The following is a 15,328-nucleotide window of genomic DNA, read 5'->3' as shown; positions in this document are numbered from 1 at the left end:
TGTAGCTTGAAGGTCATCATGACCAGCTCATGGTCGCTTCCAATGTTGGCTCCTGGGAAGCTTCTAGTCTTTGCAATGTTCACGCTTGATCTGAATCACTTTTGTTTGGTTGTGAGTCTTTCCATCTGGGCTGTGTCATGTGGTTTTCCTGAATGTTTTGTGACAGCCATATGTATTTGCCACCATCAGGTCGTGGTAGCTGGCAAATTCCAGGAGCCGTCTGTCTCTATCATTTAATTTGTTGTTGCAATGCCGCCCACATGTTCCATTCCAGACCATTTATTCATCTTCTCAAATCTTTGCGGTCCAGTCCCCTTGTACCACAATGATGTCTTTCTTGGGGGTTTTGTCCTAGACTTTTTGCAGTTCTTGCAAAAAAAATCTTCTATACTTCATCATTGATGTGTTTTGTTGGAGCATACACTTGTGATGATGGTGATGTTAAAAGGGCTGGCGTTTAGACGGACGGTAATAAGTCTGCTTGAGATTGAGCAACAATTCATCACACACAGTTCGCAATGTCCGTGTGTACAATGGACCCAACACCTTGCTCAAGGGTGTCTTCTACGCCGCTCCAGATCAATCGGTAGCCTTCTTGTGTGTTATTTTTCTCCAATCCTTAGTAGCCGTGATTCGCAATCCTAGAATGTTACACAGTGCAATATGGTAAACTGTACACACAGTGTAATATGGCAAACTCTACACGCAGTGTAATATGGCAAACTCTACACACAGTGTAATATGGCCTACGTCTTGTTCTAGAGCAGACCAAGGCATTGTGTCTCTATAATATCTCTGTCTACAGACAGTAGAACAGACAATCGCTGAATACTATACATCAGTAATACAGGATCAACAAATACAATCATGATATTGTAATTTTTATAGAGCATGTACAACAACGATGGACAACGAACACAAAAAAAGAATTGAGATTATAACAAAACAAAAATCATATAACAAATGTAGAACGTTATAAAATATCTACACGTTCAGAGTATGATTCACAGTTACTGGTGAAAACAACAGCGACACACACTAATAGTAGCGTGTGATATTCAAATTTATGTGACGTCAATGGAAACAACTTCAGTATGCAGGCGGTAACGGGTCGTTGCTTTGGAAACCGATGCCATTTTGATGGAATCCGGAACCAGTGACGGTTACAGAAGGAGGCGGATCGTTGAAGTTGTGAGAATCGTAAGACGGAGGAGCGATGTTTGGGGGCGGGGCACTAGGGAACACCCCATACATAGGGAAACTGTCTGGCGGCATTTGGTCTGAAATATTTAAAACAACAATTAATCTCGTGATGATGCTTCTTATTTAGAAAATATCTTATATAAAATATCTTCTCTCTGATGCTAAAATTCCTCCATAGAATTTTTAAAAAAGATAATACAGTGACAGTGTCCTTTTTGTTTATTTTTACCTAGTAAGCAGAAAACGTCGGGAACACGATGCTTTTTCGCGTTCGTTCGTTTTAATTTTTTGTTGTTGGTTTAATTTGTTTATGTTTGTTTACAAAGTGGAAAAAATATCACATTTTATATTTATTTATTGAAAATGCACGTAATTATTTTCATGGAAGCAAACAAGGAAGAAATGTTAGTTTTGAAATGATATCTGTTAACCTTAGACATCTTTAAGTTCCTATTCGCAAACGTATATACGAGTCACGAATCGCAAACAAAGTACTGTAAGACCTCCTTGCAAAAAAGATTTCTATTTCTTCTAAATTTAGCATAGGAATACTTGAGCTATCTTCAGATTTACTGTACTATAGGAAAGGAGGAAATTTATTGCTGGACCAGGAATCGAAACCTTGACCCCTGCATTACTAGTCTGCAGGTGCTTTAACTAATGTGTTATCTGGATATATATCCACGGTCCATACTACCTTGTCTGCTAGCTTCGTTGACTTGGCGTCTGGTTACCCGAGCACGTGTTTTTTTCTTCTTGTTGCACTTTGTGACGCAGCACACCAGAATAGAAATAAGTATGGCCAAACCAACTGTTGCTCCTATTACGATGCCTGCTATCTCCCCGGTCTCCCTGGTTAAAACGAGGGGTTCATTGATCAATTACTCATGCATGCATGCATAATTTTCTAACTACAGATCAACTAAAACCTATCATGCCTAAGTCATGCACCTTAGTAAATCCAGGTGACCTAGTGCAATTGGTTGTCGTTTGTCGTAGTCCACCGTGCGCCCCGCGTTAACAACTGAACATTTTTAACTTCTTCATAACTACCAATCCAATTCTTTACAGATTTGATATGAAGCATCTTTTAAAATAGGGTGACATAAATTGTTTTTAGGGACTTAAGGTCGAGGCAAAAACTGCCAAAATTGACCAGTTTTCTAAATATTTCTTCTCTACAACCGCATATTTTTAAGAAAAACTGAATATATAGTGATGTAAAGCAAGAAAGCCTCTACCAAAAGTGTATGTTGCATGATCCCCTGGGTAGAGTTTCTGACTCCAGGGCGGGGCCAAACTAGGTATATACAGTGTATATGTGTGAAACGATTAAATAATATGTTCTTTAATGCTATTGATACTGAATTAAAACTAAATAGATATTTAGAAGGGGTTGATAGTCCTTTACCAAAATTGTAAATTTCATGATTCTAGTGAGTAAGGGTTCGGTTCCGGGGTGGAGCCAATATTATTTTAGTGATTATTTTCTTTATCATTTGAAACACTTCTTTAGTTTGTTGATACAATATTAAAACTAAATGCATATCTAGGAAAAGCAGAAAAGGATGTACCAAAATTGTGAGTTTCGCAAACCCTAGGTTTTGACCAGTCATATCGTGTTGATGTTACATATACATGTATAATATTATGTAAAGCTTTTCATTAGTATAGGCACGTTCGAATGTATTTAAATTCTAAGAACACATCTTCTTTTATACTGTTGTTGAATACAAGAATTTAGATTATATATTCAGAACTGTAATTTGTTTTCTCTGGATTTCATAGCCCATGGGACTAGTGATACTTTTTTGTACTCAGGCCTGTGGACCTCTTGTAATTCTTTATTAACGTATACCGTATATACATGTAATCGCGTTAATTTAATTAATTTAACCGAAACTTGAATGAAATATAATTATCAGAGAATAACAGGAATATTTACTGTCCGCCGTACGTAGTTGCGCACACATAACGCCCCGTGCTGGTGGTGTAGCAGGAACTAGAACGGCAATCTGAAAAAAGTGTTCAAATTGGAATCAGTCTTAAATACAATAATGTATATCCTTTCGTAGACCGTCAACACTCGTGAGACAAGTTATGTGTAGGTGAGACAAGTTATGTGTAGATGAGACAAGTTATGTATAGGTAAACGAGAATTTGAAACGCTCTTACGAGTACAAAATGATTCAAAAGAGATAACGAAGATCTCGATCTTTAACTGAATGAACCGTATTAATTTCGCAAGAATTTCATTAGCTGCAGCAGATCTGTATCTTTCGGGGTGGGTGGGTATTGGAACAGGTCTGCCCAAATATTTTCCCAGAAAGCTACAGATTCACCCAAAACTACCCGTAAACCATTTCGTAGTTCTAGCACGTATAAGGATGGTAGTGACTGGGGTATTACCAGACTGTATACATACTGTACCAGATAGTAAATAGGACAGTATACAAATCTAATATACATCATACTATCGCCAGGTTCAGTTAACCCTATTCGATCTAATCAGGGTTTATCAGGGGCGGATCCAGGAATTGCGGTTACGGGGGATGCCACTTTATGAGTCAGGGGGTATGTGGGGCCCCCGGAAGCTCCTGGATTTTACAGATTTTACATGGCTTGAAATATGTCTCTTATTTATTCATTTTTACTATTTTCTATCATTTTTCATAAGGTGGAATTAATAAAAATGACACAAATTTTAAGGGGTTCTGGAAAAAAATTAAGTTCTCCCAATAAAGTAATTCAAGAAATCAAAATATTTTGTCATTTATTTCTCCGGGAGTGGAAGAAATTATTGCTTCCTATATCGTTGAGAACATTTTTCTAAACAAGATATCACGATTGACCTTAAATCTGAAAATTTTAAGGGGGGGGGGGGGGGTGCGCCCCCTTAAATACGCCACTGTTTAGGGGGGGGGGGGGTGCGAGTGAAAGTATTTGAGAGTCTCTTACTTGCAATGATATAGATACTTTCTGGCTCAACTTCTTACATGTGCACGAATTAAGGCGTCACAGTACGACACATCAATTAGTATTAATTAATCGCACCTATCTAACAAGATTAAGCTTTCAACTGATGGTGTATTTTACAACGTCCACAGTTTATACAATGTACAACCAAAGAGGAATTTCAAATTTTACCTGAAATTAGGACGAAGAAAGTACCCCATTTTAAAATCCAATACACCATGCTAGAAGTATCCATTTGAAATTGGGGGGATTGTTTCAGTACTAAATCATCATGCGTGTCATCGTGATCTTTGGTGTTAGATGATTTAATTGGGACGTCGAGAAACACGCAATTTAAAGCTATCAAAGACATTGTGTGATTTGTAAAGAATTCGTTAGAACAAAGCACCGCTTCGTTTGACAAGATGGTAAAAAATGGTTAATGTTGATAGTATCTATATAAACACATGTACACCGTAATGACGATCAATCTATGAAGGCGGATCTCATTTTTTCCTCACTGAAACATTTCCCCATTCATATAAGGTGGTACTAAACAGATACATAATTTTTTTCTTCAAGTTCAGTTTGAAAAAAAAAAAACCCAACCTTGATATTTTGTTCTAAGGAACAATACTTCTTACTGTGAGGGTGTTGCACCGAAGCGGGAATTTTCCCTAATCGGTGCTCCGTGCCAGCACTCGTGACGTAGAATGACCTTCATTCATATTTATACTCATTGCGTATTTGCCATGTATTTAAATACCTGAAGGATTCCCCAGTACGAGGGACAAGCCGAATACATTTTCTGTGTCAATACATTATACATGTAGTCTAAAGATAATTTTTGAAATCGTAAAAATTAAATTGTCTTCTTTTTTTTCTGAGTATCAGATACAATGTATACGGAGTGTATCAAATATTTAATATTCTATACTACTACAGTCCAAAAGCTCTTATACTCGTATGTATTATTTTCTACAACCAACAATGGGCAACTGTACATGACTCTGGCCACAAAACAAAATATGGGAAGTTTAATACGCATTTATAAAGTTCAACATTATTCGAAGTACATGCACCTGTAAAAATTGATTCAATATAGCAATTTACTACTGGAATATATAAACTGAAACTGTTTAACGGTTATTTACCTTGTTTGGCCTTAAAGTTTTTCTTCCAAAGCTTTGCAAAGTTCACAACGGCTTTTTCGTAAAAGGCACCATGCCGTTGTCAACAACTTTCATTCAGAAAAACATACAAGTTCTCGTTAGCAGCCTTGACTATTGAAACACGGGTATTGCATGCCGTATTCGGCGTGTTTGTTGCGAGTCCTGTATACCCAACAACCATGGGGAAGGTTCACTCTAGAGGGAAGCTTCCGGGGGGGGGGGGGGGGGGGTCTCATTATGGGTGAAGGCTCACTCTACAACACCGGTCCATAATCAATTAATCAGGAGCGTAACTTCATTAGGCTCGAGTAGGTACGTGCCTACACATGTTTTTCCTTCTCAAACGCATTTGTGTCCATAAATGTTTGCAAACAAATATATTCATATATATTTCTAGTTTTTAAAATCGAATATAAAATTATTATTCCGTCGGGCCTTTTCTTTTCACAATGTATTCTACATGGTATAAATAATGGTTAAATATTTTTTATAAACTTATGGTGATCACAATGACTAACTCAACTTAAAGACCCCAAAAAAACACCGTACGGTTGCTCCACGGATGACTGAATGTGGGCGGAGCTTATCCATGGTCAATGTTATTTACCTGGAATTTACCTGGCCAAGAGATCAGTTGTTGTGTATATTTTTATGATATACACGGAAATTTCTCAGGTTATTACAAATTATGCTTAGTGTCTTCATTTGTGCAAAAAAAAAAAATAATAATTAAAATTTCTACCTACATGCATACCGCATTTCTATTTCCCGTAAACCTTCAAACTTTGTCATATTTATGTATTGCAAATGACAGGTTTAGCCCATTTCTAAACCTTTGCTTTTTAAAACTTCTAATTAAATTGTTATATATCGTATATAAATAATTTCCTAAATATAATATTACCCGACGTGTCCTGGGAGTTCGCAGTGTCGTGGGTATAGTAGGTAAAATATCCATGTTTCGAGAGAATGAATAAATCCAAGTAGATCTGTGTACATGTACAACCAAATGAAGAATGGTCAAGATACCCCTCAATATGGGCCGTCTGTAGGGTTTCTGTAGCTGTAGTGTTTGCGTAATGGTTTTATCCCAAACAGAAGCTGACACGAAGTCTACCCCCCTCCTCTCTCTCTCTCTTTAGGGTTTCTGTGGACGTAGTGTTTGTGTAACGATGGCATCCCAAATAAAAAATCTTGGAAAATTTGTACAATGCATTTACATAATGTCTATTGTAATTATTTTGATGCTTAGAGTAGTGCAAATGAGTCTTCAATATTTCAATAATTTCTCGGGAATGACCTTCCGACCTCCACCCCTCCACAACGAAATATGTATTTCAATCAAAGAAGCGCAGGAAAATCAATGAGGTCTGATAATGGTAACAAAGGTAAGACTTATTAAGGACGAAAACACGCGGTGATTAGGGACACAGACCCACTTATTAAGGACGTAAACACGCGGTGATTAGGGACACAGACCCACTTATTAAGGACGTAAACACAGGGACAGACAGACGCCCAGACGCCCGTTTCACACCTTTTCTCTATTTATGACTACATGTGTGATACTTGTTGACTCGTATGACGTCATGTTCGATCGTCGCAAGTATTGTTGTCCGTAACTAATACTATTTTGGCGTTATTACAAAATAATTGAATTATTTCTTCATTCATGATGCTTTTCCACTAGAAACATAATAAAGACTTTTAGTTTCTATTCATTTCCCAAATGAGTGTAAATTTACAATTTCAATTACCGAACTATTTTCCAAGAGATAATACTAATGTACAGATTCAATTGTTCAATATTTGCATCATAATTCGACGTAACCCACCTCCATATATATTATATACTGTTACATATAAAAAAAAAACCAAAAAAAAAAAACCCCCACTGTTTTATTTGTTTTTCAATTATTACCTTATACAACTTCTCAACATCAAGTTTTAGAAAAATTTTAAACTTACTATCTAACTGAATTACTCACAATTTTAATCTTGTTTCAAACTAAACAAAATCGTACAAATAAAATTAAAAAAAAAACTAAACCATATGTTCATTTCTGTACAGCTAAGGATAGGCCGCAGGGATTTTTTTTTTTTTTTTTTTTACATTTTGAATCCAAGAGTCAGGGCCTTCAAGTTTGGGAAGTTTCATTGATTGATATTTGATTAGAAAATTCGTTTCACACAAATGAATAAGAAAAGCAGGCAAAAAATTAACCATTTGAAAATTCATCATCAATGTAGCTTTTTAAAATTCCCGGTCTTTGACATACAGAAAACTTGTTACGTTTTGCAGCTTGGATGACCCCTAATGACATAGTCACATCAACGCATCCATCATTTGTTAATTTTCTTTGGCATCATTTTGGGAAAAACACCTGCTTTACAGCACTGGGAATGGGGCCGAATTTCGGCCCTCTAAAGACCCTAAAGGGCGATAACTCTAAATTGAAAACTGACGCAAACATCAGCTATGTGGATTTGACGGGTTAGGGGAATTTCATTGCAAAATTAAAAATGGGAGAAAAATCCCGAGAACTTGGATATTTGAAAAAAGTTGACTTACAAATTTATGACGGTGAGATAGAAGAACCCTTCTCTGATACTGGTGACGTAGGCGCGTCTTTCATGTATAAAAAAAAACTGATTGAAGAAATGGAAGGAAAAAGATTGAGAGAAGAAAATTCTTAAAACACTATATGATTGAGGACCCAAAGAGATTTTAAAAAAAATACAGAAGAAATCAAATATCTGCAAGACAGCCAACATTTCAACTCTATTAAACGGAATACAAAATGGGGTGTGGAAATAATTCAAGGTATGCTTAGAGCGACGCTGGGTAGAATTAGGCCATATTGTGTAAATAAGTCCAATGGCGTCGGCATAGGAGTGACGGTCGCCAGCCTAATAATTTTGCAAAAATAAAATTGATAAAAAAAAACCCCGAAATTTGAGAAAATTTGTAACGGCGCTATCTGCTCATTGGAGCGGCGAGTATTGTGGTAATCGGAAAGAGGGCTCAGTGCGTAGTTATTCAAAGGAATGCACAAATTATCCAAAACTGACGATGAGCAAAACTTTGTCCAATATAGTCTCGGCTAATAATAATGATAATCTGTTCAGTGAGAGTGAGAAATTGAATAAATGTGTCAGGAACTCACTCTTTGAATCTGTCTACGTTCAAATAACAGACGGAAAGCGTTTCTTAAGCCCCAAATTCGAGGCTGATCGACAATTCTATTTTTTAATATACGCATGTCCTAAACTGTGTACCTTGCAGTAAAGCAGAGAAAACTGCAATTGCTGTTGATTTCTGCTGGCGGCCGACATGCGTGTAAATTACTCCACGAATCTGCAGCTTTTTCTATTTCGACTCTGTTGTTAATACATTTCACGGAAAACTGACAGTTTTTAATTTGCAATTGAATTACAGGTATTAAACATATAAATTGTTTTCTTCATGGAGAAACGAATGTAAAAAGCGAATTGCAAACTTTTTTAAAACAAAGTTTGCGATTCGGTTTTTATATTCATTTCTCCATGAACAAAATTTATCTATTCAATCCTATAATGATTTTACACACAACAGACATTTCCATTTGAAGGATACAAAATATACCCGGTTTAGGATTGTAGAGCATTTTTTGTTTTTAATTTATAAAGCATTATCCCGATCATCCTGTTTTCCGAGTGATGGGTGTGATATTGTACGTGTTGGTTTCGGAGGATCGTTGGTTTCGCTGACTATATATAAACCTCCACAATACAATAACAAGCAATATATGGTGATTTTTATTCAATAAATCACTGGAAGAAAGTTTTTTTTTTTTGTTTTTTTTTTTTTGTTTCTGCTGTATTTCACTATTTCAAGAAAACCTAAAATATTCAGGAAATAAAACTCGAACACGTAATGTAGAGTAATCTCGCATGCGCGAGTGCAACAGAAGTTTAATTATAATATACACATGTACATAGACATCTGGAGGTTCATTATTCCACTCAACTCATTCTACAATAGAAAACAAAATATGTTAACAACATGTACATTGATATACAAAATCATGCATAACGTATTTCATGGCATTCTCTCACCAGAGAGCACATTACGCAATCTTCTCCTAGACGTTAAAATACGGGTAATTTACATGTTCTTTATCTGTACACAGGTGAGCGATTTATTGTAAATGTCTGTCAGGTAAATATAGCTTGCTCCCTCTGGTGAGATAACGTTTCCATACCCCTACAAACAATTACATGTACTGGTGTGAGTTTTTTGTGTGCTCAAAGGCAGAGAAACGTTGAATTTCATTAAATAAGCACATATCATTTTTTTCACAGTGGGGGGGGGGGGGGGGGGGGGGGGGGGGGGGGGGAAACAGCCGGAGGAGACATAGTAATTTTTTCTTAAATCCCCGCCTGCCAAATCCTTAATTGAATCATCTACTAAAACGGCCTAAACATTAAATGGGGGAGAGGGGGAGTCATCTTTTGATACATGAATTCAATTCAAAGCTTTAACTACTAAATATATATAATGTACTATTAAGAATAGTTTGAAGGGGATAAATTTAACATTAGCATAAGAAGCTGTCAGTCTGATTAAAACCATCCCCCCTTCTCCTGACGATAGGAGAAAGGGGGGGGGGGGGGGGCTGGTTTTAATCAGACTGAGAATCTGTCAAACACTGAACTTTTATTCTTGTCCATTAATATGTTTATAAATATATGCATGTTTTATTTTTGATGCTTTGAAGTAAAATATACATAAAAAAGTTAATATCGTGATTTACCGTGCATGGGTAAAATATTTCACAAATCTAGTTAATGGCCCTTAACAAAGCGCCCTGTAATATGGAACTAAAAGCTACAGGTCTTCAGATATGACGATGATGGGCGTTGTCAAAATAAAGAACCCTCACTGTTACGATTCAAAACGAGGCCCCACTGAATGACAACCCCCCTCCCCTTCCCAGTGTCGTCAAGTAGACCTTGCAAATTTTTCTTTTGTACCTTAAACGCAATATTATTTGTGTGCACGGGGCGGAATTTCAATAAGTATAATCAAAGAAAGCAGTTATTCTGATTGCATTTTATTTTTTATGAAAGGAAATTCTATCTTCTGACGGAAATGTTGACACAGCTACCCAACGTGATTCAGGTCAAAACAAGTTTTAAAACTATTTACACAATCGATAACACGAAGATAGTGTATACAGGCTGACACGCCGCACAGGTATTTAATTCTCAGGACTAGACGGAAGGTCGAAAGAACAGGGAGGCCATGTTGGATTTTAAGGTGAGACAGAATTATATATACGCATTCTGACATTGTAGTGTTAATAGTATCGATATTTCTGTGATTAATGAGATAGATCTGATCACTTAACCTGTGATCAACGGAATCGATCTGCTCACTTCGTTACTAATTTCATAAAATTTCGATATCTTTTCATGTCTCTAAGATTCTTTTTTTTATTGACAGTAAAATACTCGTGTGATCCCGCCATCAGAAATGCATCCCCGGCGCAGTGCTCAGGAAGTCCTACTGTGTGACCTCTGTGAAACTGTCCCCCTACAGAGTCATTGTGAACTTTGTAATACAAACTTATGCAAGGCCTGTGTTGGAGAGCACCTCTCAGACTCGTCTAAAAGACACAATGTCGTGCCCTTTTTACAGAGAAAGGCTACCCCTAACTACCCAAAATGTCCGAAACACACCGATAAACACTGCGAGCTTCACTGTGAGGAATGCAACATTCCTGTCTGTTCTACCTGCGTCTCCTCAGGTAAACACAAAGGTCACGATATGTCAGATATTCTGGAAAAACTCGGCGCTAAAACAGAAAGTTTACAAAAAGATCTAGAAGAACTCGAGACAAGAATTTACCCGCGATATGAAGAAATGGCCTCCAATGTGCAAACTGAGAAAGCCGAGTTAGAAACAAATTACGGGAAACTGACCACAGTCGCTGACCAACAAGGAGAAATCTTACACCGGGAGATTACCGCCATTGTCAACCGACGGAAATCCGCCATTGCGGAGATGAAAACTAAACATCTGGACGCACTAAATAAAAATACAGAAGAAATCACACAGAAAATGGCGGAACTCAAACAGATCATGTCCGACTTGAAATCAATCCTAAAATCAAATGACGTCTCCTTAACCTCTACTTACAAATCTAGGAATTCCGAATTTAGAACATTACCGCCTAAAGTCCGAGTCACATTACCGAGTTTCTCTCCTCAGAAAATAAACAAAGATCAGTTCAATGAAATGTTTGGTTCTCTGCCGCCATTATCCATTAACACAGAACATGGCGACACAATGAAGTCAGCAGAAGCTGTATCGTCTCCTCCAGTCAAACCACTGCTTGATGAGCCGCGCGTCACCGCCACCATAGACACTGGGTATAGAGAACTATACAGTGTTAGCTGTCTGAGTGAAGATCAAGTCTGGACACGCGGGATAAACAACACCATGAAACTGCTCAACCTCCAGAGTAAACTACTGACATCAATACAAACCAAGTCAGGGTACACACCAGAGGACATAGCAGTGACACGGGACGGAGATCTTGTTTATACTGACCCTAGTAATAACACCGTGAACTTAATTAAGAATAAACAGATACAGACCGTGATCACACTACAGGGGTGGAGACCTCGCTATGTCTGCTGTACCGCGGGTAACGATCTCCTGGTTACCATGGACAGTGATGATCTCAAACAATCCAAAGTCGTGCGTTACTCCGGCTCCACAGAGAAACAAAGCATTCAGTTTGATGATCAGGGTCGTCCTCTCTTCTCATCTGGTGATTACAATAAATACCTCAGTGAGAACAAGAACCTGGATATCTGTGTGGCTGACTGGAGAGCTAGTGCAGTAGTGGTGGTCAATCAGTCAGGAAAACTCCGATTTAGATACACTGGTCATCCCTCTAATACCAAGCAATCATTTACTCCAGTCGGCATCACTACAGACAGCCAGAGTCACATCCTGACAGCAGACTGTTGGAATCACCGTATCCACATCCTAGATCAGGAAGGACAGTTCCTCCGTTACATTCACTGTGATTTACTCGGTCCATACGGTTTATGTGTGGACATCAGAGACAACCTCTTTGTGGCTGAGTGTGACACTGCTAAAGTGAAGAAAATCCAATATCTATAAACACAGTGTTAATTAAACAGCTAAACACTGTTAATTACACAGCTCTACACACAGCGTTAATTACATGTCCAACCACAGAGTAACTTACAGCACTGTGTTAATTACATCTGCTTGTTAATTACAGCCCTGTGTTAATTACAGTACCGTGTTAATTACATCTGCTTGTTAATTACATCCCCGTGTTAATTACATTAGTCCTCTGTTTGTGATGTGTAACATGTACTTGTGTTTGTGAGTTTAACATTATTTTGTTTGTGAATTAATTCAATATGTGTTTGATTTTACAATGTATATATTAGATAAACATGATACAGAGTTCAGTCTTACATTATTACTGAGTACTTACTTAGATTTGTAGTACTGTAACAGAGAGTGACCCCAAACGTCCAGTCTTCATCACAGATCTTCAGATTCAAGGTCACAGTCTTCTGTTTACCATCAATAATGTCACACCACTTATCTAAATCTCCACCGTCCTACAAAATAAACAAAGTGTAATCATATCAAACTGAATTGTCAAGGATAGTCTGTGATATATTTACATATATGTCAATGTAATGGGAAGGAAAAGAATATATGGCTGAACCGGTGTCACGCCGAGAATCGAATCCAAGGCCTTCGTTCCCACGATACGACAGGACCAGGAATCAAACCCTGTATTACTAGTCAGGTGCTCTAACCACTGAGCTATCCAGATTGATATCAATGGTTTGACTGGACTGGGAATCAAACCCGAGACCCCTGTATTACTAGTCAGGTGCTCTAACCATTGAACTATCCAGATTGATATCAGTGGTTTTACTCGACCGGGAATCAAACCCGAGACCCCTGTATTACATATGTAATAGTCAGGTGCTCTAACCACTGAGTTATCCAGGCTGATATCCACAGTACAAAGGGAACTTTTCCAATTAGAATTTGTCTGCTGTTATTAACTTTTCGCATTATGATCTTCTCTGGGAATTCAAGTTTGTTCAAATGAAGGATCAAAGGGGAAATAATCAAGAAAAGGCAAAAATACGGTGGGGTCATTTAAAAATCTTCTCAAGAACCACTGGGCCAGAAAAACTGAGATTGATGTAAAAGTTTCCTGATATAGTATAGATACAAGTTTGTTAGAACCATGGCCTGCCTGGGGTGCGGTAGGACGTCATCAGGAGATCAAAGTTTTACATGGATATAGAGAGGAAAAATCTTCACAAGACTAGAAGGTCATAATTAACCACATCAATATGCAAGCATGCCCTGGTAGTGCAGATTCAAGTTTGTTCAAGATGTTGTCCTCGGAGAAGGGGGGGGGGGGGGGGGGGGGGGGGAGCGCAATAATGGACACAAGTTTTATACAGGGATATATAGAGAAACGTTTTTGAAATTCTTCATCTCAATAACAGCAGGATCATGTTAATATGCAAACACATTCAGATAGTGCAGGTAATTCTTCATCTCAACAACAGCAGGTTCATGTTAATATGCAAACACGTTCAGATAGTGCAGGTAATTCACTTAAACAAATCATTTTCAAGTGTAGCAGGTGTGCGGATTTAAGTGTTTATTCTCTTGCGACTATATCCATGGAGGGGGGCATATTGTCCTGTCCTGTATGTCTGCCCCCTACTTTATTGCTACATGTGTACTAACTTTTGAATTGTGGGTCATATGGCTCTCATATTTCATATATCGGTATTCTATACAACAAAACCTTCCTGATAGTTTTTAACCCTGTGACTTAACTGTAATTAGAGTTTGAATTTTTATTCAGTATCTCCTGAACTATTTAAAGTACAGCCTTTGGATTTTGTAGATAGATTCCTTATGACAGAACCTTACATCTTACACCATTTTCTTTGACTTTGCAGTCTTGACCTTAAAGTTTGACTGATCTTTCAAAACTTTAGCTGAAACTTGAACCTTGCTGCTCATCATTTTTGAATTGTGAATGATAGGTCTTTCATTTTTCATATCTGCTTCTTGTGACAAAACCTTTTTACGCATCAAAGTTTTTAAACTTGTGACCTTGGAGTTTGACCAACTTTTAAGAAAACCTCATCAGGATCATATCTTTGGAACTATTTAAGCTGGTGTTTTCATATTTTGTATATAAAATACCTTATGACAAGACCCTTTGATAAGATGATATTGTGACAAGGCCGTTCCTTTCCTACCTTGTCAAAATAAATGACAAGGCCTTTCCTTTCCTACCAATCCTGTGGGGATCAGGGTTAGAATAGGTCCTCAGTACCCCTTGCTTGTCGTAGAAGGCGACTAAATGGGGCGGTCCTTCGGATGAGACTGCAAGACTGCAAAAACCAAGGTCCCCTGTCACAGCAGGTGTGACACGACAAAGACCCCTCCTTGCTCAAAGGCCAAACGCACCAAGCACAGGCCTAAATTCTGCAGCCCTTCACCGGCAGTGGTGACATCTCCATACAAGTGAAATATTCTCAAGAGGGACGTTAAACAATATTCAATCAATCCTTTCCTACCAAAGTTGTTGACCTTGTAACCTTAACCTTGATCTTAACCTACTTGTAGAAAAACTTATCCTAGGCAATATTTCATTAAATATTTAGGTAGGTCTTTCATACTTTGTATATAGATTCTTGATGGCAAAACCTTTCATCTCATACCATGACCTTTGACCTTGCATCAAGGTTATGTAGTGCTCATTTTGGGATCACAATATGGGGTGAATTTTTGTTTACATTGGAATAAAGATTGAAAACAAATCTTTTTCAAGATCCCAACAGCAGAATAAGAGGGTTCACCTTGATTCAGGTGAGCATTGTTGCCTATGAGGCTCTTGTATTTGTGACTGCTG

At 37.7% G+C, this 15,328-nt stretch overlaps 2 protein-coding genes and 1 long non-coding RNA gene across 4 annotated transcripts; 1 reads left to right on the top strand and 2 right to left on the bottom strand.

The window, feature by feature from the left end:
• Window positions 1–868: 868 nt before the first annotated feature.
• Window positions 869–4,526, bottom strand: LOC125653936 (uncharacterized). Of its 2 annotated transcripts, none has more exons than XM_048883619.2 (4): window positions 4,351–4,526; window positions 3,149–3,218; window positions 1,901–2,055; window positions 869–1,280 (listed from the first exon to the last, which is right to left on the bottom strand). In XM_048883619.2, the coding sequence occupies exons 1-4, from the start codon at window positions 4,412–4,414 to the stop codon at window positions 1,090–1,092; spliced, it is 480 nt and encodes a 159-aa protein (XP_048739576.1). In that variant the 5' UTR covers window positions 4,415–4,526; the 3' UTR covers window positions 869–1,089. The 2 variants fall into 2 exon arrangements, with proteins under 2 accessions (XP_048739576.1, XP_055999124.1); XM_056143149.1 differs by having other exon boundaries at window positions 3,161–3,218; window positions 4,351–4,505.
• Window positions 4,527–9,247: 4,721 nt separating this feature from the next.
• LOC125653950 (uncharacterized) lies at window positions 9,248–11,642 on the bottom strand. The gene is made up of 2 exons (XR_007362141.2): window positions 11,515–11,642; window positions 9,248–9,345 (listed from the first exon to the last, which is right to left on the bottom strand). It is a non-coding gene; the product is annotated as an uncharacterized LOC125653950 (long non-coding RNA).
• LOC125653925 (E3 ubiquitin-protein ligase TRIM71-like) lies at window positions 10,495–12,826 on the top strand. The gene is made up of 2 exons (XM_056143143.1): window positions 10,495–10,632; window positions 10,819–12,826. The coding sequence occupies exon 2, from the start codon at window positions 10,849–10,851 to the stop codon at window positions 12,508–12,510; it is 1,662 nt and encodes a 553-aa protein (XP_055999118.1). The 5' UTR covers window positions 10,495–10,632; window positions 10,819–10,848; the 3' UTR covers window positions 12,511–12,826.
• Window positions 12,827–15,328: the final 2,502 nt, after the last annotated feature.

This window comes from Ostrea edulis, chromosome 7, assembly GCF_947568905.1.
Source record: "Ostrea edulis chromosome 7, xbOstEdul1.1, whole genome shotgun sequence".
Classification (NCBI taxonomy): Eukaryota; Metazoa; Mollusca; class Bivalvia; order Ostreida; family Ostreidae; genus Ostrea; species Ostrea edulis.
This window is presented reverse-complemented; position numbering and strand designations above follow the sequence as displayed.

Excerpts from the sequence above, each read along its gene's own strand:
- LOC125653936 (XM_048883619.2), bottom strand. The coding sequence starts at position 4,414 with ATGGATACTTCTAGCATGGTGTATTGGATTTTAAAATGGGGTACTTTC. Across the intron at positions 3,219-4,350 it reads TTTCTTCGTCCTAATTTCAG|ATTGCCGTTCTAGTTCCTGC; the intron begins GTAAAATTTGAA and ends CACTTTTTTCAG. Across the intron at positions 1,281-1,900 it reads CAACGAAGCTAGCAGACAAG|ACCAAATGCCGCCAGACAGT; the intron begins GTAGTATGGACC and ends TAAATATTTCAG.
- LOC125653925 (XM_056143143.1), top strand. The coding sequence starts at position 10,849 with ATGCATCCCCGGCGCAGTGCTCAGGAAGTCCTACTGTGTGACCTCTGT.